The 12500-nt window shown below is 45.5% G+C and overlaps 1 protein-coding gene across 1 annotated transcript in view; it reads left to right on the forward strand.

The window, feature by feature from the left end:
• The first annotated feature begins 3996 nt into the window (after window positions 1-3996).
• Window positions 3997-12500, forward strand: part of LOC307117076 (serine/threonine-protein kinase DCLK2) — a 55529-nt gene continuing 47025 nt past the window's right edge. The window contains exon 1 of the mRNA XM_079801776.1: window positions 3997-4850. Within this exon, the coding sequence (XP_079657902.1) occupies window positions 4439-4850 (412 nt within the window). The 5' untranslated portion in view covers window positions 3997-4438. The remainder of the gene's footprint in view (window positions 4851-12500) is intronic.

A 12500-nucleotide genomic window follows, 5' to 3' on the forward strand; every position in this document is an offset into this window, starting at 1 on the left:
TGCACACTTCCCTACTATAAAGTAAGTGAAACACAGTGACAAGAGTAGTGTCCGAATTCACAGCACTCCAACTCCAGTTTTGACCCGGTCAGCCTTGTTTTGTCCTCCAGGTGGACGCTCCTATCCTGAGGCCTCAATCTGACAGATCTGGGGGCTCGTCCGGGATATTTCAGAGCCGCTTATTAAGAGAAAACCCCTGTAATTCATCTGAAGACCAGCCCATCTCAGATATGGACCTTAACGTTTGGGAATGATTCAATATTTTTGACTATTTAAATGGCTGCTCATCGATTTTGGTGCTTTATAATGTCCTAAAAATACCCTGACTGAAGCTTTTAGACAATCTGTGAGCGATTGAACTGCCACATAAACACGAAAAGATGTTTTTATTCTTCTAATGAGAGACACATGTTCTAAAATCAGTGGTGTTTATATTCATCCCTCTTTTCTATGGCACTTTTCTTCTTTTAATTCTGATCTGTCACTGGAAGCCCAGATGTTGTTTGTTTGTTTGTTTGTTTGTTTGTTTGTTTGTTTTTTAAGAAGCACATGAAACCCATAAAGATCGGCGTTATTAACATTAGACGTGCAGCAATAAACGTGTTTACTCTGTGAAGTATTAGCGAGTGAAAGCGAGTTATGGACGAATTAAAGGTAGAGACGATTATTTGAGATATCCAGGTGAATATTACCTCATTTAACTATAACCTTTATGGTGCATTTTCATGTATGATGTACTTTGCAAGAACAAATGAAAGTGCAAAACAAAAAAAATTAAGCAAATAAACCTGAGTATTGCCATTTTTATTGTGTTGTCATTTTGTATGTATGCTAGAAATTAATTACAAAGAAGTGCCAAGTAGAAAGACTGAAATAGTATTTACTTGTAAAAGCTCACCCCCCTAATTCTCGATCCCATCTGGGTCACGGCCCCAAACATACCCAGTCCAACTTGACCCGCTCCAAGTGGGATTTGAACCAGCGCCTCCGGCATGGGAGACGGGTGCGCTAACAAGCTAACAAGGATGCTAAACACCGCAGTCTCTAGCATCAGTTGTTAATGCTTACCTCAGACACAGTCACCCCCCTAAACCTCACTCCTATCTGGGTTACGGCCCCAAACTTACCCGGTCCAACTTGACCCGCTCCGAGTGGGATTCGAACCCGCGCCTGTGACATGGGAGGCGGGTGCGCTAACAAGCTAACAAGGACGTTAGCATGAGTCAGTAGTGTTTGCCCCAACACACTCACCCCCCTAAACCTCACTTCCATTCGGGTCACAGCTCCAAACTTACCCAGTTCAACTCGTCCCGCTCCAAGTGTGATTCGAACCGGTGCCTCCGGCATGGGAGGCGGGTGCGCTAACAAGCTAACAAGGATGCTAAACACAGCAGTCTCTAGCGTCAGTCGCTAATGCTTACCTCAGACACAGTCACCCCCCTAAACCTAACTCCCAATTGGGTCACGGCCAAATGTAACTGGTCTTACTCAACTCGCTCTGAGCTGGATTCGAACCGGTGCCTCCGGCATGGGAGACAGTGCGCTAACAAGCTAACAAGTATGCTAAAGACCACAGTCTCTAGCGTCAGTCGCTAATGCTTGCCTAAGACACACTCACCCCCTAAACCTCACTCCCATCTGGGTCACAGCCCCAAACATACCCAGTCCAACTCGACCCGCTCCGAGTGGGATTCGAACCAGCGCCTGTGGGAGGCGGATGCGCTAACAAGCTAACAAGGAGGTTAGCATCAGTCAATAGTGTTTCCCCCCAACACACTCACCCCCCTAAACCTCACTCCCATTCGGGTCACGGCCCTACATGCTACATGCAGGACTTGAACCGCCAGCGATCACACTAACAACACGCTAACAACAGCCGTTCTAGTCCTCCTCCAGGTCTACCTGTTCCTCTCCCTTCCCCTCCTGCAATGTTGCCTTCCGTCTTTGTTAAAGACAGGTAATCTCACCTCTTTCCTTTTGTGGAGTGATGTGCAAATTACACCTGATTGTCCAGTTCACAGGTGTGGTGTTTTGGAAAGCAGATTAGATTTCTGTCTAATGTAGAGAAGTGTGTGTAGTGTTCTGCAAAAAGTGTGAGGCTGAGAATGTGTGTATAGTTCTGGGCTGAGGCTTTGCTCCTGGAGTGTCAGGTTTCACTGTGTGTTATTAGGGGTCAAGCACAGCACTTATTGAAATAGTTAGCGTTCCTATTATTATTATTCTTCTTCCGCCATGGGAGTCTATGGCAGCCCATAGAACCGCTTGCTGGAAAGTTATGAAATTTGGCACACGGAGAGAAGGCTGGCCCAACTGTCATCATATCAAATTTGGAGTCTCTAACTCAATCCCTCTAGCGCCACCACCTGTCCAAAGTTGCACTCATGTTTATGCTAAAAACTTTGGAACCCTAAGGCCTAGAAACAAAATTATTTGTTTTTTCCTCTGATTTGTTGGCTCAAGACGATTCGATTGCACCATATGAAGTCATTTTCCGTCATGCAAATTTTCCTGTCATTTTAATTTTTCAGAAAAACCTACTTTTGCAAACTCGTCCTAGACGGTTTGTCCGATTTGCACGAAAATTGAACCAGATCATCTACTGGCCATGCTGACAAAAAATTATGTAATTCAAGTTGATTCGTTAAATCGTTTTTGTTAAACTCGCGAATAAATTTTACGTAGCGGTTGCGAAAATACACTTAAGGCTATATCTCCACAACGCTTTATCGTATTCAGATCAATCTTGGTACATGTCATCACGAGCATGACCTGAGGCAACATGCAGCGTTTCGGCACAGCGCCACCTACTGGTCAGGAGATACGAAAAATGGCTATTTTTGCTTATAACTTCTGAACTGTTTGTCCAAAAATCATCTAAAGTTGTCTTGTTAGATTCAGGATGGAATGCCGAGTCATCTGATATCCAATTTTAGCATATCGGCCATTTTGGCTGTTGGCCATTTTGAATTATGTGCTAAAATGCTGTATTTTATGAACACATGAATGGATTATGAAACTCGGTATGGGTCATCAGCTCGATGCCCTGAAGGAGCCTGAGAAGTTTCGAAAAAGCACCACCTAGAGGAGAATTCTTTTTTCAAACGCTTATAACTTTGGGTGTGGTTGACTTATTTTCATGGGAGTAACTTTTTTTGTCTCCTGAATCCTTGCCAAGTCCAACGATACCAGACTTGCCAGGTTTCGGCGTATGGTTTGTGCAGCGCGGTAATTTTGAGTTTATAAAACGTTAGCTGATATCTTTGAAACCGCTAGTCCGATCGAGACGAAACCAGCGCCAGAAGTTCAGAAACATAGGTCGGTAGCTTATCGCTAATACCCAAATGTCAAAATATTGATAGTAAGGGGGAGTAAAATCCAATCAAAGTCAGGTGTCAGTCATTTTTTACATGTTTTTTCATATAAACGTCTATAAATATCTCTATAAGATATTTTCTCACTCCGAGGACACATAAAAAAATGGTAGGATTGTGCCTCTTGGTGGCGCTATAATAGAACAAAACATGACATTGGCTCAATACAACTCAATGTTTTGATGTGGGGTTTTAACATTTATGCTTAAAAATGTCTTCTCTCATTTTTGCAGTTGGTCTGCTGCTGCTTCCTTGTTTGCTTCTGTTGCTTGGCCCCGGTATTGCTGCTTGCAGCTATATTTATTTTAATTTTAGTGTGTAAGCAATTGTATAAAAAAAAAAGAGTGCAGACAGCACAGGCTGCCCTCTGGTGGAAGCAGTGGAACTGCAGCTAAAGGACAGACTATAAAACATGATGCAATCTTGCAGTTTGTTTGTGTCTCGAATAAAAATAAATCTCCACTTTCATGTTTTAAAAATAGAAATGTCAAAGAACACATTTTGATGCGCTTCTACTGTTTGTCAGGCGGCATTAGGACCGCGCGGAGGAGCCTGAGGCGCGCGCCACATCCCGCAATCGCTCACCTGCAGCGTTGTGTCGCGCGCTGAGGTGGAGGAAAGGGCTGCGCGCTCCCGTCTACGGCCATGCTGCCCGGTTACAGCGCGGCGCGCGCCTAAAAACCGCACACACAGCTCTCGTTTTAGGGCGGATCGGGGTTTTCGTAGCACAGCGTCTGAAAGGAATAACGCGGATTTTCCTGTTTGTCCAGGTTTTCCCAAACAACAGCTGACGACCGAGCTGAGGACCATCGGGAATATCCCCATCCTCTAGTCTATTCGAATGGCCGCGAGCGGTTTTACGCGCGTCTGATCGCGGAAAAAAACGCCGGGCGCAGCGCTGCTTTTGTGTTGATGTAAATGATGCTGACTGCGCGCGCCGTGCGCCCGGTAAACGCGCAGCGGGGAGAGCGGCGTGTTCGCTCGGGTTGATGACAATAGCGGACTTCAGCGATAAAAGCGCAGGATAGAAACGGAACCTTCGCGAGGTCGGTTAACGGGAGGGGGAAATGTCTCTCAGCAGAAGCATCGAGCTCGAGCACTTTGACGAGCGGGACAAGGCGCACCGCTCCAAGCGCGCGGCGCTGTCGGGCGGCTCGGGCTCCCAGCAGGGCTCCCGGGCGAGCAGTCTGGTACCGAGTCCCGCGCACAGCGCCAACTGCAGCTTCTACCGGACGCGCACGCTCCAGGCGCTCAGCTCCGAGAAGCGAGCCAAGAAGGTCCGGTTCTACCGGAACGGCGACCGGTATTTCAAGGGTCTGGTGTACGCGGTATCCAACGACCGCTTCAGGTCAATGGACGCGCTGCTGGCCGAGCTGACGCGCGCGCTCTCGGACAACCTGCACCTGCCGCAAGGTGTGCGCAACATCTACAGCGTGGACGGCACGAAGAAGATCGCGAGCCTGGAGGAGCTCATGGAAGGTCAGGCACTCACGGATAATCAGCGGAGGGTCACTCGAGTTACGGTGACCATATAAGGGCGGGGAGGTTGCAGGTTCGAACCCCCGACTCAAGGGTCTTCATTGGTCACATAGTGACATTATATATACACATGTATGTGTATGTATGTATGTATGTATGTATATGTGTATATGTGTGTGTGTGTGTGTGTGTGTGTGTGTGTGTGTGTGTGTGTGTGTGTGTGTGTGTGTGTGTGTGTGTGTGTGTGTGTGTGTGACAAATGAAGACCCTTGAGTCTATATGGAGCATTACAGGGGTTCGAACCTGCAACCAGTGTATACATGTGTAGTGAAATCTCGCTCTCCGTGTAATATTATCAGTAATACTACACTATCTTAATAAACAGAGAAATATGTTTTGTATATGTGTGTGTGTCTGTGTGTGTCTCTGTGTCGGTGTGTGTGTGTCTCTGTGTCTGTGTGTGTCTCTGTGTCTGTGTGTGTCTCTGTGTCTGTGTGTGTGTGTGTGTGTGTGTGTGTGTGTTTGTGTCTCTGTGTCGGTGTGTATGTGTGTGTCTCTGTGTGTGTCTGTGTGTGTCTCTGTGTCGGTGTGTGTGTCTCTCTGTGTGTGTCTCTGTGTGTGTGTGTGTGTGTGTGTGTATGCGTGTCTCTGTGTCTGTGTCTCAGTGTGTGTGTGTGTGTGTGTGTGTGCGTGTCTCTGTGTGTGTGTGTGTGTGTGTGTGTGTGTGTGTGTCTGTGTGTGTGTGTGTGTGTGTGTGTGTCTCTGTGTGTGTGTGTGTGTGTGTGTGTGTGTCTCTGTGTGTGTGTGTGTGTGTGTGTGTGTGTGTGTGTGTGTGTGTGTGTGTGTGTCTCTGTGTGTGTGTGTGTGTGTGTGTGTGTGTGTGTGTGTGTGTGTGTGTGTGTGTGTGTGTGTGTGTGTGTGTGTGTGTGTGTATGTATGCGTGTCTCTGTGTGTGTGTGTGTGTGTGTGTGTGTGTATCTGTGTCTCAGTGTGTGTGTGTGTGTGTGTGTGTGTGTGTGTATGTCTGTGTGTGTGTGTGTGTGTGTGTGTGTGTGTGTGTGTCTCCCTGTGTGTGTGTGTGTGTGTGTGTGTGTGTGTGTGTGTGTGTGTGTGTGTGTCTGTGTGTGTGTGTATATTTAATATGTATCTGTTTAATAAGATTATGTAGTATTATTTATAATATTACACGATATCATATTTAGGCCTATATATTATTTGTCATTTATTATATATACTGTAATATTAACAATATGTATCTGTTTAAAAGGATTAAACACTATTATTTATTATTATTTTATGCATAATATACAATATTATATCATGTTTTAATATACCTTTAGTGTAAATGAACATGCAAAAATGAAATCTGCATCGCAATGATGAGACTTTTGTCAAATTGTTACAGTTCATAAATGTGTTAATGCACTTAAACAGGCACTCATGAGTGAGTCTGAGTGAGTGGATCAGAGATTGATCAGGCATTAGAGACACACACACCATCAATACCATCAGTCAGTGTGTGTGTGTGTGTGTGTGTGTGTGTGTGTGTGTGTGTGTGCACTTAACAGCGCTTAACGGGACGTTTGCATGGGCTGATGACAGAAGAGCTCACTCAGGACATGGGTTGTGTTGTAGTCATGCATTAGGGAATCATGAATATTCTTATATCAATGGCCCCGCCCACTTTCAGTACCTCAGTGGCCACGCCCACTTTCAGTACCTCAGACAGTGCTCCATGTTTAACTGAATTTCAGGGACATTGGAGAACCGCACAGCTGTGTTCCTCAAGCATCTGGAGCCTCTGATGTTAAATCAGCAGAAATACAGATGTTGGGTTATTTTTGGCCTGATCAGGGGAAAGACGAGGCGTGAGATTACAATATTAAAGTTCACACGCCGACAGATGTGCACGTTCACACCTGGCACGTAATGATGCTGATCTGACCTCTGGGGTCGTGTTGTCATGGCGATCGGGGCGGTCAGATTAGTGGGTTTAGTGAGGGGGGGGGGGGGGGGGGGTCAAACCTCGCTTTTTCACCATAGCAACCATTTACTATGCCCTAGCAACCATAAAGCAATTTTCATTACAACTAGAGTTTCACAAACTTAAGATCTTGAATTAATTTATTAAATCACAATGATGTGAAATTAATATTCAAATAAAAAAATAAAAAAGGAAAAAAATATATATAATAATATGAACACAAAACAAAAATGTACAATTAAAGTAATTTTATAATAAAACATGAAAATGTGAGATTATAAATAAAACGTACAAATATAATTTAAAATAAAACAAATTTAAATTTCAATAATGGTTTAAATAGAACAAACATTTTAAATGGAAATAAGTAATTTATAATAAAACATAAAAATTTAAAATTCAAATTATTAAAAATAAAATAAATGCAAATAATTTTAAACAAAACCAATTCAAATTTTAAATAAATATTTTAAATATAAAAATATAAAATAAAATAAAAAGAGTTTAAAACAAACACAAACATTTTAAATTGTAATATTTTTAAACAAAGCAAAAATGTTAAATAAAAAAATAATTAAAAAAATGGTAAATTAAAATAAATATATATATTTTTAAATGCTACATTAAAATAAACAATTTTTAAACATAAAAATGTAAAATTAAAATAATTTAAAACAAAACCAATTTAAATTTTAAATAAATATTTTTACTATAAAACATCCATCCATCCATCCATTATCTTCCGCTTATCCGGGGCCGGGTCGCGGGGGCAACAGTCTAAGCAGAGACGCCCAGACTTCCCTCTCCCTAGACACTGCCTCCAGCTCTTCCGGGGGAACCCCGAGGCGTTCCCAGCAGTGATGCGCGGGTCAATGTATAAACAACCCGCACCCGACCGACGTTTTCAACTAACCCGCCCGCAACTCGGACCGCAAAAAAAAGAAGAAAATATTGTACCCGACCCGCTTCCTGACCCGCATTTTTTTAAAGTAATAAATGCTCATCGTAGCTCATTGGGCCATTGAGAAAATGTTTCAGGCCCTGATGTGGTGCGCTCAGAGGTGCAGTTAATAACGCTCAACATTCAAAAGGAAAATAAGGATGACCCGACCGACCGCGACCCGAATATCATTAAAAATTATTTTGGATGACTCGTTACCGCGGGTAACCGCGGGTGACCGCAGGCACCCGCTCATTTTGGATCAACCCGCGCATCACTGGTTCCCAGGCCAGCCGGGAGACATAGTCCCTCCAGCGTGTCCTAGGTCTTCCCCGGGGCCTCCTCCCGGTGGGACGTGCCTGGAACATCTCCCTGGGCAGGCGTCCAGGAGGCATCCGAAATAGATGCCCGATCCACCTCAGCTGGCTCCTCTCGATGTGGAGGAGCAGCGGCTCTACTCCGAGTTCCTCCCGAGTGACTGAGCTCCTCACCCTATCTCTAAGGGAGCGCCCAGCCACCCTGCGGAGAAAGCTCATTTCGGCCGCCTGTATCCGGGATCTTGTCCTTTCGGTCATGACCCAAAGCTCATGACCATAGGTGAGAGTAGGAACGTAGATTGACCGGTAAATCGAGAGCTTCGCCTTACAGCTCAGCTCCTTCTTCACCACGACAGACTGGTACATCGACCGCATTACTGCAGAAGCTGCACCGATCCGTCTGTCAATCTCCCGTTCCATCCTTCCCTCACTCGTGAACAAGACCCCAAGATACCTGAACTTCTCCACCTGAGGCAGGAACTCTCCACCCACCTGAAGCGGGCAAGCCACCCTTTTCCGACTGAGAACCATGGCCTCGGACTTGGAGGTGCTGATCCTCATCCCAGCCGCTTCACACTCGGCTGCAAACCGTCCCAGTGCATGCTGAAGGTCCTGGCTCGATGAGGCCAACACGACAACATCATCCGCAAAAAGCAGTGACGAAATCGCGTGGTCTCCAAACCGGACACTCTCCGGCCCTTGGCTGACCCTAGAAATTCTGTCCATAAAAATTATGAACAGAACCGGTGACAAAGGGCAGCCCTGCCGGAGTCCAACATGCACCGGGAACAAGTCTGACTTACTGCCAGAAATGCGGACCAAGCTCCTGCTCCGGTCGTACAGGGACCGAACAGCCCTCAGCAAAGGACCCCGGACCCCATACTCCCAGAGCACCCTCCACAGGATGCCACGAGGAACACAGTCGAATGCCTTCTCCAAATCCACAAAACACATGTGGACTGGTTGGGCAAACTCCCATGAACCCTCCAGCACCCTGGAAAGGGTATAGAGCTGGTCCAGTGTTCCACGACCAGGACGAAAACCACACTGTTCCTCCTGAATCCGAGGTTCCACTATCGGCCGAATTCTCCTCTCCAGTACCCTGGCATAGACTTTCCCGGGGAGGCTGAGAAGTGTGATCCCCCTATAGTTGGAACACACTCTCCGGTCCCCCTTCTTAAAAAGAGGGACCACCACCCCGGTCTGCCAGTCCAGAGGTACTGTCCCCGACCGCCACGCGATGTTGCAGAGGCGTGTCAGCCAAGACAGCCCCACAGCATCCAGAGACTTGAGGTACTCAGGGCGTATCTCATCCACCCCCGGTGCCTTGCCACCGAGGAGCTTATTAACCACCTCGATGACTTCAGCCCGGGTGATGGACGAGTCCACCTCTGAGTCCCCAGCCACTGCTTCCTCAACGGAAGACATGTCGGTGGGATTGAGGAGATCCTCAAAGTATTCCTTCCACCGCCTGACGATATCCCCAGTTGAGGTCAACAGGTGCCCATCTCCACTGTAAACAGTGTTGGTAGGGCACTGCTTCTCCCTCCTGAGGCGTCGAACGGTTTGCCAGAATCTTTTCGAGGCCGACAGATAGTCTTTCTGCATGGCCTCACCAAACTCCTCCCAGGCCCGATTTTTTGCCTCCACGACTACCCGGGCTGCAGTCCGCTTGGCCTGCCGGTACCGGTCAGCTGCCTCCGGAGTCCCACAAGCCATCCAGGTCCAATAGAACTCCTTCTTCAGCTTGACGGCATCCCTTATTTCCGGTGTCCACCACCGGGTTTGGGGATTGCTGCCTCGACAGGCACCAGAGACCTTACGGCCGCAGAGACAATGGAGGTGAAGAACATGGTCAACTCGGACTCAATATCTCCAGACTCCCTCGGGATCTGGTCGAAGCTCCGCCGGAGGCAGGAGTTGAAGATCTCTCTGACAGGGGGCTCAGCCAAATGTTCCCAACAGACCCTCACAGTACGTTTGGGTCTGCCGGGTCTGTCCAGCTTCCTCCCCCGCCATCGGATCCAACTCACCACCAGGTGGTGATCAGTTGACAGCTCTGCCCCTCTCTTCACCCGAGTGTCCAAGACATATACGGCCGGAGGTCTGATGACACGACCACAAAGTCGATCATCGATCTCCGGCCTAGGGTGTCCTGGTGCCACGTGCACTGATGGACACCCTTATGCTTGAACATGGTGTTCGTTATGGACAAACCGTGGCTAGCACAGAAATCCAATAACAGAACACCACTCGGGTTCAGATCAGGGGGGCCGTTCCTCCCAATCACGCCCCTCCAGGTGTCACTGTCACTGCCCATGTGAGCGTTGAAGTGCCCCAGTAGAACGACGGAGTCCCCAGTCGGAGCACTTTCCAGCACCCCTCCCAGAGACTCCAAGAGGGCCGGGTACTCCGCACTGCCATTTCGGCCGTAGGCACACACAACAGTGAGAGACCTATCCCCAACCCGAAGGCACAGGAAAGCGACCCTCTCGTTCACCGGGGTGAACTCCAACACATGGCGGCAGAGCTGGGGGGCTATAAGCAAACCCACTCCAGCCCACCGCCTCTCACCATGGGCAACTCCAGAGTGGTAGAGAGTCCAGCCTCTCTCAAGAAGTGTGGTTCCAGAGCCCAAGCTGTGCGTGGAGGTGAACCCAACTATCTCTAGTCGGTACCTCTCGACCTCCCGCACAAGCTCAGGCTCCTTCCCCACCAACGAGGTGACATTCCAAGTCCCTAAAGCCAGATTCTGTGTCCAGAGATCGGGTCTTCGGGGGCCTCGCCTTCAGAGATGTATAGTAACGAAGTAGAACTACTTCACTACTGTACTTAAGTACTAAAAGGCAGTATCTGTACTTTACTAGAGTATTATTTTTTTCTCCTACTTCCACTTTTACTTCAGTACATATTTTCGATGAGTTTAATACTTTTACTCCGATATTTTTTTATGTGCAGCATCGTTACTCATTACAATTATAAAAATGTTACGAATCATTCCATTCCAAACCCACATTACCGCGCATGAGAGATAGAGAGAGAGCGCGCACGAGAGTGCGAGAGAGAGACAGAGCGCGCGCGAGAGAGAGCGCACAAGAGAGCGCACAAGAGAGTGCGAGAGAGAGCCCCGCGAGCGCGCATTCATTGTCTTTAAAACAACACGAGCGTCTTGCGCTCAAATTGCTCTCCATTTGTTTACATAGTTAATGTGCACTGTGAAGTAACATATACAAAAAATGAACAGCTGTATTTTTGTTAACTAAGATTAACAAAGATTAATAAATACAGTAACAAATGTATTGATCATGGTTAGTTCATGTTAGTTATTAGTCTAATACATTAACTAATGTAATGTTAACAAATCAGACCATATTGTAAAGTGTTACAAACAAATAATTTACTCAGAACACCTCTTGAAATGAGAATATAAGTGTGCTTACCCCATTTTTTTTAGTAAGAGTGGTTATAGTAAGATTTAATCTTGATGAACTACAGTATTTTCAGGTTATTTATATGACAATATGTAGAAAAATTACCTACCAACATTGTGATTGTCCTTTAGCTTAATCATTTGAAATAATAAAAACAATATGATGTTCAAACTTTTGACTACTTTCTTAAATAACTACATAACACAATACTTGTACTTTTACTTTCAGTACTTGAGTAGTACATTTTAAAATAAACTACTTGCAATACTTAAGTACAAAAAATGTTGAATACTTTAGTACTTCTACTTAAGTGTGGTGCTTAAAGAGCACTTCAACTTCTACTCAAGTCACTTTTTTGATAAGGAACTTGTACTTTTACTCAAGTATGTGTCTCTAGTACTTTATACATCTCTGCTCGCCTTCGACTGTCGCCCGATCCACTATGCACCGGCCCCTTACGCTCCCTCCTGCAGGTGGTGAGCCCGGCCGGGCGACGTCACAGCCCTTGGTGTGATTGTCAACATAAGGGTTTGTGAACTGTTCTTAGTCTGGCCCGTCACCAAGGACCTGTTTGCCTTGGGAGACCCTAGCAGGGGCATATAGCCCCAGACAACATAGCTCCCAGGATCATTCGGGGACTCAAACCTCTCCACCACGATAAGGTGACAGTTCAAGGAGAGGTACTATAAAACATGAAAATGTAAGTTTAAATAATTAAAAAATAAAACAAAAATATAAAATGCATTTTTAAATAATTTAAAACAAAACCAATTTATATTTTAAATAAATATTTTAAATATAAAAATATAAAATAAAACAAAAAGAGTTTAAAACAAACACAAAAATGTAAAATTGTAATATTTTTAAACAAAGCAAAAAAATAAAATGCTAAATTTAAATAAACAATTTTTAAACATAAAAATGTAAAATTAAATTATTTAAAACAAAACCAATTTAAATATTTAAAATAAATATAAA

This window comes from Gobio gobio, assembly GCF_949357685.1.
Source record: "Gobio gobio genome assembly, chromosome: 21".
NCBI classification, from domain to species: Eukaryota; Metazoa; Chordata; class Actinopteri; order Cypriniformes; family Gobionidae; genus Gobio; species Gobio gobio.